The sequence below is a fragment of the Garra rufa genome, chromosome 21, assembly GCF_049309525.1.
Source record: "Garra rufa chromosome 21, GarRuf1.0, whole genome shotgun sequence".
NCBI lineage: Eukaryota > Metazoa > Chordata > Actinopteri > Cypriniformes > Cyprinidae > Garra > Garra rufa.
In genome coordinates this window covers 41,000,003-41,016,670 of record NC_133381.1, presented here as the reverse complement: position 1 = coordinate 41,016,670, position 16,668 = coordinate 41,000,003, and the positions used below count along the sequence as shown (strand labels likewise).

The following is a 16,668-nucleotide window of genomic DNA, read 5'->3' as shown; positions in this document are numbered from 1 at the left end:
GGTTTGTTGTCAACTAATGTCTTTATTTCGCCAAATGCAGACATACAAATCATGTTCAACTCATGCATTTCAAACATATTGTAGGATGTAGAAGAGAATAAGCTCTGATTGAATCTAGTGTTTTCTGCTCTCAGACCCCCAGGAGTTTCTTGGCCATATAGCCAGGCATACTGTAGAGGAACAGGCCCACAATGGCAAGAAGCATCAGCGCCAACACAATTTTGATGACCAGCCACTTGTACTGGTTGCAGACGAGATGGCGGATTGCCTTTAGCGGCATAAGGAACCACAGGAATGTAGTGTCGGGGCGGCTGGTGGGACAAAACCATTGAACAAGCTTTTAAAAATCTGCTTTGCGAACATGCACAAATTCAAAATGCGTCATTTAAGACATGCAATTTTGGCACGTTCAAGTGTGTAATGATGCACATCAGTGAAGTTGGTCAACACTGCTTTGTTCTCCATAAGAGATTCAGCACTAGAGTTAGAAGATGGCAGTTCAGTTTATGCCTGTTTATGCCTGGGCTTGTTTATTGTGTAATATTAAAGGATGATAATCCACGATTTTTAGAATGGACTGATTTTTAGAATCTATTGGTGCAGAAAATGTAGGTGGCAAGGTTTATGCAACTGTTAATGAATAAAATGCATGCAGTTTTTGTATTGATTTATTAGTAGCATCCAAAGCACACAACAACACATCTTTCAACCTGAAAACACCAAAAGCGTATGAATTGATATAAAACAACATTTTACATCAGCACTAGATATGCAGATATGAGACCGCTACATGTTTTTAGATTTTGTACGCTTTCTGAAACACAAAGCGCTAACAACTATAATTGGAAAAAAGTATCAATGCTTAAAATGTGAAAAGCCAAAACTAGCATTCTCCAAAATCTCGTGTCAGCGTTTGATGATTGATGTCTTTGTTCTCATCTTAGATTTAAAAATGTACCAGTGATAATTGAAGGACAGAATTCATTTGCAAAATAGCCTGATGTGAGTTTTCCAACCCCACCATATGAAAAACACAAGACAGAAACCTCAGCCAAAAATCAAAACATCCCCATGTGAACACTAGCTCAACTAGATCATTTGACAATGTAGAAACAGATGATGAGCAAATCTGAAATCGCTTTTCCAATTTCTCAATCTCACCAACTGCCATACATCCAAGAAATAAAACGTTGAAGCTTTAATCCTATTGTTTCCCCAAGGCAAAGCAAGAAATAACTCATATTTGTTGAGTTTACAGCGATGATGTTGGGCTGGCAGATGGAAAAACAAACTCTAATGTTACTAATTTTACTTCATTAATCTATTTATTTTATTCATTTCTTTTTGTTACAAGCTTTGTTCTCAGTTTAGATTTGCTATTTAATAGTGTTTATGGTCTTCATTGAGTTAAAGTAGTAATGCCTTTCAACACAGATGAAAGGATGCATATGACTTCTCCAACAAACAAATACATCATTTCAAAAACAACTGCCTCAAACGGAATCATTTAGCAGTGATACCGAGTGTTTCCGGCTTTGAGAAAGCTTTTCAAGCACCTAGAAGCTTTTTGACCATGTACCCTGGCATACTGTACAGAAACAAGCCCAGCATCGCTAATAACAACAGAGCCACCACAATTTTGATGATTAGCCACTTGTAGTTGTTGCAGACTAGATAGCGGATTGCTTTGAGCGGACTGATGAACCACAGGAAGGTTGTGTCAGGACGGCTGGTGGGACAAAGAAAAATGTGTGGTAAAATTGGCACAGCAGTGGGCAAACCATTACCAAATTCGGGATTTATTCTTAAATTATTCAGGCGTGTGTACCGAGGGAAAGTCCATTTATTTCAATAATTTGTTTCAAATAGTGAAACTTGTATGTTATATTAGTTCACTACACACACAGTGAAATATTTCAAGCCTTTATTTGTTTCAATTTTAATGATTATGGATTAAAGACAAAAAACCCAAATCCAGTGTATCACAAAATTAGAATATTTCATGTGACCAGTAAAAAAAGGATGTTAAACCTTCTGAAAAGTGTATTAATGTACTGTATTATGTCCTCAGTACTTTGTTGGGCCTCCTTTTGCACTAATTCCAGCATCGAGGCGGCGATCATCCTTTGACACAGTTGAGGTGTTATGGAGCCCAAGTTGCTTTGATATTGGCCTTCAGCTCGTCTGCATTTGGGGGTCTCTGTTCCCTCATCTTCCTTTTGACAATACCCCATAGATTTTCAATGGGGATTAAGTCATGCCAGTTTGCCGGCCAATCAAATACAGTTATTCCATGGCTGTTAAACCAGGTACTGGTAGTTTTGGCTTTGTGGGCAGGTGCCAAATCCTGCTGGAAAGTAAAATCATCATCTCCAAAAAGCTTGTCGGCAGCAGGAAGCATGAAGCGCTCTAAAATTTCCTGGTAGACAGCTGTGTTGTCTTTTATTAAGTCCACATTCAATGGACCCACAGCAGCAGATGACATGCTCCCCAAACCATCACTGTCTGTGGAAACTTCACACTGGACTTTAAGCAGCTTGTCTTTTGTGCCTCTCCGGTCTTCCTCCAGACTCTGGGACCTTGATTTCCAAATGAAATGCAAAATTTGCTTTCATCTGAAAACAGGACTTGGGACCACTGGGCAACAGACCAGTACTTTTTCTCCTACTTTTTCGCCCAGCACAGACACTTCTGACGCTGTTTTTGGTTCAGGAGTGGCTTGACGCATAATCAAGCTTTTTGGAGATGATGATTTTATTTTCCAGCAGGATTTGGCACCTGCCCACAAAGCCAAAACTACCAGTACCTGGTTTAATAGCCATGGAGTAACTGTATTTGATTGGCCGGCAAACTCGCCTGACTTAAACCCCATTGAAAATCTATGGGGTATTGTCAAAAGGAAAATGAGGGAACAGAGACCCCCAAATGCAGATGAGCTGAAGGCCAATATCAAAGCAACTGAGGCTACCACAACACCCCAACTGTGTCCAGCCTTGATGCTGGAATTAGTGCAAAAGGAGGCCCAACAAAGTACTGAGGACATAATACAGTACATTAACACACTTTTCAGAAGACCAACGTGTTTAAAATCCTTTTTTTATTGGTCAAATGAAATGAAATTTTGTGAAATACTGGATTTGTTTTTCCATAATCATCAAAATTGAAACAAATAAAGGCTTGAAATATTTCACTTTGTGTGTAGTGAACTAATATAACATACAAGTTTCACTATTTGAAACAAATTATTGAAATAAATGGACTTTCCCTCGATATCCAAATTTTTTGCCACATACCCGTAATGCTTTATGCCTACACTCTTAAAAACAAAGGTGCTTCATGATGCCATAGAAGAACTTGTTTTGTCTAAATGGTTCCATAAAGAACCTTTAACATCTGTTTCACAAAAGGTTCTTTGTGGCAAAAGAAGGTTCTTCAGATTATAAAAAGGTAAGAAAGAGATGGTTCTTTAAAGAACCTTTGACTGAATGTTTCTTGGTGGAACCAAAAATGATTCTTTTATGGGATCACTGTGAAGAACCTTTAAAGCACCTTTATTTTTAAGAGTGTAGACAACTCTCCTTGAAACTCAGTTTAAAGTGATTTAATTGTATAGTTCTTTGAATCAAAATGTTAAGTTTTTACAGTTGAAGAAGGTTTTCACAAGACACTTTTAAAGGAACCAAACACAGATGTTTCCCAGACTCTTAGGTATGGACTGGCCTCCGTATCAGTTTTTAATCATATTTAATTTAATTACATTGCCAGCTACTTAACGTTTCTGGATTGAAGGTGAGGCAATGGTGAAATTATGATTATTAAACAAACTGATATTTGGGATGAAACTGAGATTTTGTGATACACTACAAAAAATGCCTTTCTTACTTTTTGTTTCCAGCCAAAATACCTAAAAATTCTTAAATCAAGAAGGATTTTCTAGACAAGTAAAAATGAAGTGCCTTTTTGTTTGAAACACAACATAATCTGCCAATGGGCTAAGAAAAATAATCATATTTCAAACAAAAAACAAGATTATTTTTCTTACCCCACTGGCAGATTATTTTGCCTTTTTTTTAAGCGAGACAATTTTTACTCGTCTATAAAATCTTTCTTGATTTAAGAATTTTTAGATATTTTTTAGGAAACAAGACAAATCTAAGTAAGAAAAGCATTTTTGTAGTGTGTAATCTTAAATCTTTAAAGGGAAATGATCATATTTTTTAAAGTACACATTAATGTAAGGTCATTTATTTTCTGAGGTATTAAATCATGTTTGGAGAGATTTAGTTTAAACCAGGATATAAAAAAAAAAAAAAAAAAAAAAAAACTAGAAGCAGGAAAATAGGAGAAGATTCCATCTTTTTTTTTTTTAAGAAGCACCCTTTTAGAGTATATTTATATTTAAAATGTTTTTTTAGTATTTTTAAGTGATTTATAGTGTTTAGTTCAACAAATGAAATGGTTTGTACTTCAGAGAAAGTGAGAAATGGTTAGTGGCAAATGACTGAAGCACTGGAGGTAGATGTAAAGACGTAAATATTGCTCTTACTTTGGTTTCTCCAGGGGCTCTGGCTCATTGCGTCCTTCACCAACAGGAGTCTTCTCGGCCTCCTCACCCGTCAGCAGGTGAAGCTCTGCTTCTACTTTTCCCTTAATGGATGAAAGACATTCCGTTTAAACTATCAAAGCTGAACAGAAAATGCACACTGATAGTTTAGGATGAGCATTTTGTTGTAATAGGAGTCAGGTTCACAAAACCAGTCATAAGTAACACGGGTAAAAAAAAATAAAAAAATAAAAACCTAATTTTTGATTAGTAATATGCATTGCTAAGATCTTCATTTGGACAACTTTAAAGGTTCAATATTTAGATTTTTTTTTTCTCAATCTCAATTTTGTGTTCCCGGGTCACACATGTGATCGCCGTTCACATGAAAGAGCACCATTTCGCCTCAGATTTTGGACTTTTGTCAGTGATCTCTAGAAAACTTTTGGTAAGTGAAAGTTGGGCCTAAAATTGTGTAGTTAATTCTCTGCATTAGCAACTCTTTATACTTTATTTAGCAGGTTTAGTCATACTAACCAATGTTATTTTAGTATCACTGTTACACTGCAAAAAATGCTTTTCTAGCTTAGATTTTTTTGTCTTGTTTCCAGCAAAAATATCTAAAAATTTTCTAGATGAGTACAAATTATTGTCTTGTTTTCAGAAAAAAAAGTCAAAATTAAGTGCATTTTTGCTTGAATCTAGCAAAATAATCTGCCAATGGGGTAAGAAAAATAATCTTGTTTTCTGTTTGAAATAAGATTTTTTTGCTTACCCCATTGGAAGACTATTTAGCTTGTTCTAAGCAAAAACTCACTTAATTTTGACCTGTTTTTTCTGAAAACAAGACAATAATTTTTACTTGTCTAAGAATTTTTAGATATTTTGACTGGAAACAAGACAAAAAAATCTAAGCTAGAAAAGCTTTTTTTGCAGTGTATTGTTAGACTTTTGTTTACTGTTGTGTACTGCTTATAGTTTTTTGTGTGTGTTTTCAACACGTCTATACATTTCTTTTATTATTATTTGTTATTAGTTTGAGTTATTTTAGTGCATTAAGTCAAGCTAAATAAAAATGAAAAATGTTGCCTTGGCCGCTACTACAATAAAATAAGTTTAGGGTTTATTTTTGTTAGTTTTTATGATTATAGTTTTAGCTTACTATAAAAACCCTGTACTTTTGTGGTGCTTTAATGAATTTTTGAAGGTCGACAGACCAAAAAATGAAAAAAACTTGTCCAAAAAGCAGTTCAGACATTCTAAATTATTTTATTTTATTTTAACAGAAGAAAGAAAAGCATGCATATTTGTAACACCAAAAGGTACTATTTGTACATAATGACTATATTTATGTGCAGGCCACTTACTGTAATTTCCAGCTCGTCGTTTTCATCTCTGGCCACAAACGGCCACCAGCCTTTAATTCTCCTCTGTTTGAAGATGTTGACCATGGGCATGTCTTGCTCATTAACCACCATGTCAATGGAGCACTGCTTCGCTGTCTTTGCACCGCGAGGAAATCGATTCAGGTCTAGTTCAATTGCACCTGAAACATAAAACAAAACACACATGTGCCAGCATGAATCGAGGTCTTTAAGACTGAGCCGTAATGTAAAATCATTTTTACATCATAAAAATACAACAGCACACCCAAGAAGTCGTCTGCAGAGAAGTGATCCGCATCCCACACTTGCAAATTCAGTCGGGCGGGAATTTTATACTCGGTTTCGTCCCAAGAAAACATAGACTCTTTCTTTGAGATGACGATTTTCTCTTCAGCCTGTAGGTAGTCGAAGGGGTAAATGAAGCGCCAGTTGAAATTGCCCTCTCCGGTCAGCGAGTGATAGTGGACGTCTGTGTCCTGCTTGTCTTCTTGTTGACCTTTCAGCCATCTGTTAGTCACAAGTTATAAGGTTATTATACCGTCTGATCAAATACAAATGCATTACAATATTGAGTTACTCCCTAAAAAAGTAACTAATTTCGTTACTTAGTTACTTTTTATGGAAAGGAATGCGTTACGTTACTTTTGCGTTACTTTTTAAATCTGGGCAGGGCTTTCTTGTTTGTTTTTAATATAAAAACTTTTATTCTGGGCAAATGTAAAAGCCTTTTTACAGCAAAAGCCTCAGGCTTGGAGAAAAGTAAATTGACGTCTGTACAGTAGACCGCAGAAGAAAAAAGTAAACTCCTCAGCAATAAAAAAAGAAAACAAATGTTAGATTATCTTGAGTAATTTTTGCTTATTAGTATGGATGAATTGGATCATCGAAGGTCAGCAGCAAAGACATCGGTTAATAAAATTAGATTAAATACATAAAGGATATTTGTATTATTTAACATATTTAATTATAGCAGGTTTTTATTCATTTTGAAGAACACTGTATCTGTTTTTTAGCGAGTGAGATGAATTAATGCATGTTCACATTTATTCTAGAACAAAAGTAACATCTTACTCACAATTTCTCTCAACATGGGGACAGGAGAGCTTTTAATCAATAAATGGGGGGAAAAGTAACTCAGATATTTTCTTGTCAATTAAAAAGCGTTACTTTACTAATTACTTTAAAAAAGTAATATAATTACGTATCTTGCGTTACTTGTAATGCGTTACCCTCAACACTGTATATAAATATATCTGTGCACCAAAGCTGCATTTATTTGATCAAAAATACAGTGAAACAGTAATATTGTGAAATATTATTACAATTTAAAATAGCAGTTTTCTATTTGAATATATGTTACAATGTAATTCATTCCAGTGATCAAAGCTGAATTTTCGGCATCATTACTCCAGTCTTCAGTGTCACATGATCCTTCAGAAATCATTTGAATAAAATAAACAAACTATGTAATAAAAAGTCAGCATATTAGAATGATTTCTGAAGGACCATGTGACACTCAAGATTCGACTAGAATCACAGGAATAAATTTACACTATTTACAGAATTTTACAACATGTTCACATAATTCACAATCATTTTGATCAAATGAATGCAGAATGGCCAAGCAGAAAAGTACATTTTAGATAAGGACACATGGATATGCATACAGTGCTGGGTAGATTACTTACAAATTGTAATCCATTACTGATTCCAAATTGCATGGCAAAAGTTGTAGTTAGAAATTCAATCCATAAAGTTACACATTTTAAGCAATGTAGTCAGATTACTTTTGGATTCACTTGAAAATTGTGTTATTGTAGCAATTGCATCAAGTACTCCCATGCAAATGTGCATCTGTTCACTTCTTTGCCTTGACTTTGTATTTAATCTACTTGCACAAATAATTAACTTTGCTTTTGATGTGCACATACCAAAATGTAACTGTAGTCTGCTCAAATGTAATAATCTAATTACAAATACCTGTCCTTAATTTTTGCGATCTGAATCTAGATGTAATCCACATGTAAGTAGTTACTACCCAGCACTGAATATATACTTAAACCAGTTGTAAGTAGCTCGGGTATATTTGTAGCAATAGCCAAAAAATAATTGTATGGGTCAAAATTATTGCTTTCTCTTTTATGCCAAAATCATTAGGATATTAAGTAAAGATCATGTTCCATGAAGATATTTTGTACATTTTCTACCATAAATGTATCAAAACTTAATTTTTGATTAGTAACATGCATTGCTAAGAACTTCATCTGGACAACTCTAAAAGCGATTTTCTCAATATTTAGGGTTAGGGTTTCCAAATCCATGCATCAATGAAAAGCTTATTCATTCAGCTTTCAGATGATGTATAAATCTCAAATATCAAAAAATGGACCTTTATGACTGGTTTTGTGGTCCAGGGTCACATATATACAAATGATTTGAATAAAATAGAAATCCTACCCTCTAACAAATATGTCACTTGACTTTTCCCCTGTGAAGATGTCATCGTCCTCCAGAACGACTTCGTCTGTGTTCCACACGATCACCCTGAGCTCAAATCTGTCAGTGACGAAAATATATTTAGAATATAAAATATTGATCTGTATGTTGCTGAAGAATTTCACTAAGCGCTTCCTACTTCTTTGGCTTCCTCGGTGAAATATCGAGAGCGGGTCCAGGCGCAGGCATATCCTTTGGGAACATGTCCACCCACAACTCAATCCTCCCCTACATCAGAAGCACTCACATTCATGAACGGCTCATTAACAACATTTCTTTAGCAGATAGTGTTCAGTTTAGGACATTATCCCTGACCTGCTCCATCCCAGGTTTATCCGGATTCAGGAGAGGCCTGGTCTCCACGTGCTCCGGGACGAGTTTGCAGCCGAGTCGTGGCATATCCTCCCAGCGGTTTAGCACAGCGAGAGCCAGGTGCTCATCCGTCTGTTTCTTCAGTCCTGTCAGAAAAAAGCATTTGCATTTGTTCTTATGGGCTGTCTTTATAACTATGCAATGAATGCATGATGGATTATGCAGAGTAATGCATATTTGTTGCCTTTGTTGAAACGTACATACCATTTTCATCCTCAATTTCAGTGGGTCCTGTGTAAACTCTGTTTGCCACTTTCACTTTTCCCCCCGGGCCGTACTGGGGTGGATCCATTTTTCCATCTTTGCAGAGTTTGGCAAGGATTTGCGTTGGCTTCATTGGGTCCCTCCACACATTATAGCCGTGACTAAAGAAAAACAGTAGGGAATGTTTTATTCAACTATCCTTTATGCATTTATTTATTTATTAAAGCTTGTAACAGCGCTTATCTGTTTATAAAAAGTTTTAAAGTGATTTCTAAGATTCAAATGTTATTTTAATGTCAACAAGATAAAATTTTAGTTATTACTAATATTTTGAATTAGTTTTAAGTTTTATTTTTCAAGTTTTAGTTATATTTAAATTTTTTAAAATTTATTTAAAAAAATTTTTTCAGTTATTCAATTTTATTTCAGTTTTAGTTTTAGTTATTTTAGCACATAAAGTTAAACTAAACTAAGTAATATAGGATGGAATGAAAATGTAATTTGACCAATTTTTTAAAAGTATATATATATATATATATATATATATATATATATATATATATATATATTGAAATTAATGTTAACCTGAAAAATTATTTAATAATAATAAATAATAAATTAAAATCAAAACAAAAATAAAACCTAATTCAGATTATTTATAAACTATTCATAGCTATTCATTTTTATTTCAGTTTTAGGTTTAGTTTTTAGCATTATCACATCAAGTTAAACTGAATAAAAATTAAATATAGAATGGAAAATATATATATAATAGCTAAAACATTATTTTTTTAATTAAAAAAATTAACCTGAATAAAAGATTAGAATTTTATAGAGATACAAAATAACAAAATAAGACAAAGTTTTATATATAAATGTTTTATAGCTAAATCAAAAACCATAAATAATATTTTCTTGTTTTCCTTTTAATTTACCTACATTAAAACTACAAGTGAAATAAAATTATATAGACAGTAAAACTAATAATAAAAAAAATAATAATAATAAGTTTTAACTTTTTATATATATATATATATATATATATATATATATATATATATATATATATAGCAATAGCCAAAAATACATTGTATGGGTCAAAATTATTGATTTTTCTTTTATGCCAAAAATCATTAGGAAATTGAGTAAAGATCATGTTCCATAAAGATATTTTGTAAAATTCCTACTATAAATTTATCAAAATATAATTTTTGATTAGTAATATGCATTGCTAAGAACTTAATTTGGACAACTTTAAAGGTAATTTTCCCAGTATTTAGATTTTTTTCCACCCTCAGATTCCAGTTTTTCAAATAGATGTATCTCGGCCAAATATTGTCCTATCCTAACAAACCATACATCAATAGAAAGCTTATTTATTGAGCTTTCATATGATGTGTACATCTCAGTTTTGTAAAATTTAACCTTATGACTGGTAAGGTTATGATTTAACTAAAATCAAAACAGAAATAAAACCCAATTCAGAATATGTCATTATATCAGTGATATTAAAATAACACAAACCCCACAGCACAGACTTTCTAATGCGTTTAAAAGAAGTTAGTTTTACACACATTGCGTAGCTGGAGCTGAGACCACATGTCGCCCTGTGTTTGCTGTAATAACGGTTCTCCAAGTCAATTTTTGTCTCCCCAATCAGGTCATCGGTTCCCACCAAATCCCAGTCATAGATGGACACAGCGAGGGTGGAATCCATTGGGAGCGTCGCTTCAATATCAAAAGACCTGCAAGTTTGACGTTTGAAGTTAAAATGAATCAAATGATAAATCAGAACATCAAAATCACTGTTAATGTACTGACTTTCCAAACACAGGGTTGAGTTGTTTAGAGATGTAGTTCTCTTTGTCCTTGATCTCTGTCTTTCCGAGCCTGATGCAGATATACGGGTCGGCCTTCCCATTGATGTCTGCTGGATGCAGTTCTATCGCCTGAGACAAAGCCGTCAGATTTGTTCAATTGGCCAAACAGGAAAAAAAACTCAACATGGGTCATTCCTGGGAATCAGTAATATTTCATTCCCCCAGAGTTTCTAGCTTTTTACAATACTTTAGTATGCACATTATAATGAATAAAAATAATTATTGCATTTTATTATTTTTTAGCATAAAATAGTCCTACATCTATCTTAAACCAAGAATTTTCTCATGTCCCTGAGGCTCTGAGTTTGTACTTATACACAATGTACTTATTTTATTGTTGCCATATATATATATATATATATATATATATATATATATATATATATATAACTACATGAGGAGCAGAGGCCTTTTGAGTGAAAAACCTCAACCCCGTCACAAATATATGTATTTCTCATTATTTCAGGGTTTGTAAACTTGCAACAGGGTTGAGTTATTTACGTAATTTATTCATAATTCTAATGAAAAATAATAATAAAAAAGTCATGGTTTCAGAAAATCATGACAACTTATATTTTTGTTATAAATAGTATTTTTGATTTAATATGTCTACTTAAACTTTGACAAGCATCTTACATCAGAAATTGCAGTCGCAGTGTTGGGCATGCAGATATGTTGACCCAGAGAAATAAAACTTAAAATGAAAACTAAAGGCAATATATCCCTTCAGATGTGTTACAGACTTCAACCCTGTCACACCAAAAATATTAATGAAGACAAAAAAGAATGAAAGCATTTCTTGCTGATTACTATTTGACATATTAACCCTAAAACAATGTGGCTTTAGTTAAATTTAAATTAAACTTTTTTTTTTTTTTTTTTACAAAAAAGTAAATAAACCATAGACACAAATTGTGTGTTTTTAGCTTCAGTCCTGTACAAATGTGAAAAATATAATAAATGTTACATTTGTTCTCATTAAACATGACACATGAGCAGCCGGCAGATGTTTGTTTTGTAACAAGTTCTGTGTAAAATCCTTTTTAAACCAATCCCATTTTGTCTATTACGGGGTTGAGTTTAAATATGAAAAAAAAAAGAAAAAATAATAAAAGGTCATTAAAGGTGGGAAAATATGATTTTTTGGAGGTTTGACATGTGCCTAATTATGTGGGGTATTTAGAAAATAAATCATATGTAGTTAAAAATTAACTACAAAATAAAAAAATATATTCCAATGCATACTGAAATGTTACAGAATCACCTCTGTGGAGTTTAGTATTACATACCCTGACCACATAGACTCGGATGAGGACGTTAATGGGGTCGTTGTGTGGGATGTTCTGGAACATGCCCATGTTAGAATCAAAGCCCATTTCTCTGGAAACATCATCCGATGTGGAGACTTTGTAGATGCACAGGGATCCCTACAAAAACAGCAAACAAATGGTTGAATGTGTTTAGTACATTTGTGGGCTACTCTTTGAGTCACATTATTGGTACAAACCTTACAAAGTATAACTTAAACTTGAAAAGACACCTGTTTCATAGTATGATGTTTATTTTGTTGATATAAATGTCCACAAAAAATCATCTGAGGCTGGATGCACAAATATCTTCTTAAGAATTTTTTTTTGAGTTGTTAGTAAATTTCAATCCAATTACAACCCAGTAAATTATTACATTATTTTACATTATTTTTAAATTACACTTAAAATGACATTTAAGTATACTTGACTTATACTTACTCTAAATTTATTAGAGCTAAACTTGTGCTCCAAGAATGCTTTCATTATTATATGTGACCCTGGACCACAAAACCAGTCATAAGGTTAAATTTGACAAAACTGAGATTTATACATCATATGAAAGCTCAATAAATAAGCTTTCTATTGATGTATGGTTTGTTAGGATAGGACAATATTTGGCCGAGATACATCTATTTGAAATCAGAAATCTGAGGATGCAAAAAAATAAAAAATACTGAGAAAATCACCTTTAAAGTTGTCCAAATTAAGTTCTCAACAATGCATATTACAAATCAAAAGTTACAATTTGATATGTTTACAGTAGGAATTTTACAAAAAATCTTCATGGAACATGATCTTTACTTAATTTCTTATTTACTTAAATACTTAATTTCAAAATTTTGACCCATGCAATGTATTTTTGGCTATTGCTACAAATATACCCCAGTGATTTAAGACTGGTTTTGTGGTCCAGGGTCACATATGGTAGGGGCGCTATTACAAATATTCTGAATAGAATTTCCAAAACACAAGTGAAGAAGAAACCAAAACAACAGATGCTTAATCTAAAATGATCATCAGACAATGCATGGAGCTAGAAGAAAATGTTTTTGTTTGCAAGCAGATACTCTGTTTTTTCTTTTAATATTTTGTGTGTTCAGATATTATATATAATATATTTAACAAAATAAAGCAAGAGTTGATTTGTCCAAATGTTTGACTTGTTAAGTTCATGGAGAAACAGCAAGTCAGAAGCAAAAGAGAAGATAACAATAAGCAATGAGTGACAACAAACCTTGAATTTGCCAATAAGTCTGTCTTCATCAGCAGCATTCTGCTCAACATCAGCATCATCCGAACACTTGCCTCGATAAAGGTTGAAAGTGTGAAGCCAATCTTCAAAGGTGTTAAACTCATATTCAAGCTCTCTGTTGAACATCTATGGAGGAAAAAAAGAATACCCACACTCTTTTACATTCACGAGGCGTCCCATTAGCTCTCTAAAAAGACAAATGACTGTTATAAGTTTCATCTAGGTATTTTATTTTCAAATGGACTTTTGCTGTTGAAGGAGTACAGGTAGCTCAATAAAAAAGAATGTTTACTGAAAATGTACTCATTCTCAAACCATCTGAGATGTAGATGAGTTTGTCTCTTCAACAGATTTGTATAAATGTGTCATTCCATCGCTTGCTCACCAATGGATCCATTGCAGTGAATGGGTGCCGTCAGAATGAGAGTCCAAACAGCTGATAAAAACATCACAATAATCCACAAGTAATCCACACCACTCCAGTCCATCAGTTAACATCTTGAGAAAAGCTGTGTGTTTGCAAGAAACAAATCCATCTTTGTTTTTAACTGGTTACTCCACAGTGTTAGGGGTAACGCATTACAAGTAAAGCAAGTTACGTAATAATATTAATTTTTCCAAGTAACTATAAAAGTAATGCATTACTTTTTAATTGACAAGAAAATAGTTACTTTTTCAAATAGGCAACGGCAGTTATTTTTTCCCCCATTTATTGATTAAAAGCTCTCCTGTCCCCATGTTGAGAGAAATCGTGAGTAAGATGTTACTTTAGTTCTAGAATAAATGTGAACATGCATCAATTCATCTCACTCACTAAAAAACAGATACAGTGTTCCTCAAATAGAATAAAAACAGTGAAATTCAACGCAAACCTGCAATAATTAAATATGTTCAATAATACAAATATCCTTTATGTATTTAATCCCATTTTATTAACCGATGTCTTTGCTGCCGACCTTCGATGATCCAATTCATCCAAACTAATGACCAAAAATTACTCAAGATAATCTAACATTTGTTTTCCTTTTTTTACTGTTAAAGAGTTGACATTTTTTCTTCTGCGGTCTACTGTACAGACGTCAATTTACTTTTCTCTAAGCTTGAGGCTTTTGGTGAAAAAGGCTTTTACATTTGCCAAAACCAGAACTTTTTATATTAAAAACAAACAAGCAAGCCCTGCCCAGATTTAATAAGTAACGCAAAAGTAATGTAATGCATTACTTTCCATAAAAAGTAACTAAGTAATGTAATTAGTTACTTTTTTAGGAAGTAACTCAATATTGTAATGCATTACTTTTAAAAGTAAAACAACTGGATTTTGATGAGGGAAACAACAGGAGATGGACTTTTTCACTGGAGGAAGTGTTCTTATGGATCATGGACTTGATGATGATTTTTTTTTTCTTACAACCACACAGGTTTTCTCTTCTCAAGATGGTAACTGATGGACTGGAGTGGTGTGGATTACTTGTGGATTATTGTGATGGTTTTATCGGCTGTTTTGTCCGATTATGACGGCACCCATTCACTGCAAAAGGAACCATGGGTGAGTAAGTACAAAGTACAAATGTACCTTCAACTCTTCGATTTTCTGCTTCTTCTTCTCTGGAACTCCTTCTCCAGGCATGGCTTTGTTCTTGTTTCCTTTTCCTCTCTTCTTCTTGGTCCCTTTCATATCAGAGGCATTAGGAACTTATTTGGGAATCAGGGCAAAGAATCAAGGGTTTGCAGTTTGAGCATTATACAGTACTGTATGTAAATGTCTGTCAAATAGTTTGGGGGGTGCTAAATAAATAAAAATGAATTGTAGAAACGGATGTACATTTACTGTTTTTACATAATGCATTTAATTTTATATCACATGCTGATATCAGAGTACAAGCTTTTACAATGTCCCTTAAAAGGCAAGTTATTGTATATCACAAATGCACTTGGGCAGCTATTTTTAGTTGAGCATGCATACACTCTTAAAAATAAAGGTGCTTCAAAAGGTTCTTTATGGAAACATTTAGAAGGTTCTTTTATGGCATCGTGAAGCACCTTTAATTTTAAGAGTGTGGCTCCTATCCGATTTAACATTTGCATATTTTAAGAAAGTTTTTAATTTTTGTCAAATATATTGTTGACTTACCATCTCCAGACTCAAATTCTTCCTTTTCTTCAGCTTCAGCTTCTTGCGCTTTAATGATCTAAATTGTTCATAAATCTCAGTTCAAACAGCTGAATCATACATTTTCATTCATCTTCTGGTGCATGTAAAATAATTGTATAGCTCTTACCTCTTTCAGTGTTTCGATGGAGGCAAAGTATTTGGACCACCAGTCCAGCATGCTTTCATCCAGCTCCTCCTCTTCCACCTCTTCGCCCTTCTTCCTCTTCTTTTTCCCCTTCCCACCTTTCTCATCATCTGGCTGTCACAATATTGAGGACACAGATTTCATTTTTACACACAAAACTAATGAATTTATAAATGCCAATAAGAAACAAACTAATTTGAAATCTGATTACATACCATATCAACCTTAACCACAGCATCAGACGCCTGAAACAGATTCAGTAAAATTAACAAGTTAAAAAACCTGACAAAATTCTGTCAATTATGTCTAAATTTATGACTATACTATATATTATATTATATATTTTCTCTAAAAACAAGACAATCATTTTTACTTGTCTAGAAAATCCTTCTTGATTTAAGAATTTTTTTGATATTTTGGCTGGAAACAAGACAAAATCTAAGTAAGAAAAGCATTTTTGCGGTGCGTATTTCAAGTATTTTCTTTTGTTTCTTACTGAGTCGAGTTTGACCACTGTCTCAATCTTCTTCACAGTCGGTTCTGGCTCTGTGTTGATCACAATCTCCTCTGTAGAGGAAAAACAACATTAGTTGTGCTTAGTAATAGGTGAGAATAAGGAATATTCAAGGAATATATACATAATTTCAAACATTATCAGTGTTGAAGACAGTTGTACTGCTGAATATTTGTGTGGAAATCTTACATTTTATTGTTTACACTGCAAAAAATGCTTTTCTAGCTTAGATTTTTTGTCTTGATTCCAGCCAAAATATCTAAACATTCTTAAATCAAGAAGGATTTTCTAGATAAGTAAAAATTATTTTCTTGTTTTCAGAAAAAACAACTGAAAATGAAGTTTTTGCTTAGAACAAGCCAAAAAATCTGCCAATGGGGTAAGAAAAAAAATCTTATTTCAAACAGAAAACAAG

The 16,668-nt window shown here is 33.3% G+C and overlaps 1 protein-coding gene across 1 annotated transcript in view; it reads right to left on the bottom strand.

Moving 5' to 3' along the window:
* Positions 1 to 1,548: 1,548 nt before the first annotated feature.
* The window catches only part of LOC141295290 (otoferlin), a 37,492-nt gene continuing 22,372 nt past the window's right edge, over positions 1,549 to 16,668 (bottom strand). The window contains exons 25-41 of the mRNA XM_073826500.1: positions 16,236 to 16,306; positions 15,955 to 15,984; positions 15,722 to 15,853; positions 15,574 to 15,631; positions 15,016 to 15,134; positions 13,425 to 13,568; positions 12,170 to 12,307; positions 10,822 to 10,949; positions 10,575 to 10,745; positions 9,001 to 9,161; positions 8,740 to 8,882; positions 8,564 to 8,652; positions 8,386 to 8,484; positions 6,194 to 6,435; positions 5,911 to 6,089; positions 4,547 to 4,647; positions 1,549 to 1,729 (exon numbers count right to left, since the gene is read on the bottom strand). Of these exons, the coding sequence (XP_073682601.1) occupies positions 1,549 to 1,729; positions 4,547 to 4,647; positions 5,911 to 6,089; positions 6,194 to 6,435; positions 8,386 to 8,484; positions 8,564 to 8,652; positions 8,740 to 8,882; positions 9,001 to 9,161; positions 10,575 to 10,745; positions 10,822 to 10,949; positions 12,170 to 12,307; positions 13,425 to 13,568; positions 15,016 to 15,134; positions 15,574 to 15,631; positions 15,722 to 15,853; positions 15,955 to 15,984; positions 16,236 to 16,306 (2,186 nt within the window). The remainder of the gene's footprint in view (positions 1,730 to 4,546; positions 4,648 to 5,910; positions 6,090 to 6,193; positions 6,436 to 8,385; positions 8,485 to 8,563; positions 8,653 to 8,739; positions 8,883 to 9,000; positions 9,162 to 10,574; positions 10,746 to 10,821; positions 10,950 to 12,169; positions 12,308 to 13,424; positions 13,569 to 15,015; positions 15,135 to 15,573; positions 15,632 to 15,721; positions 15,854 to 15,954; positions 15,985 to 16,235; positions 16,307 to 16,668) is intronic.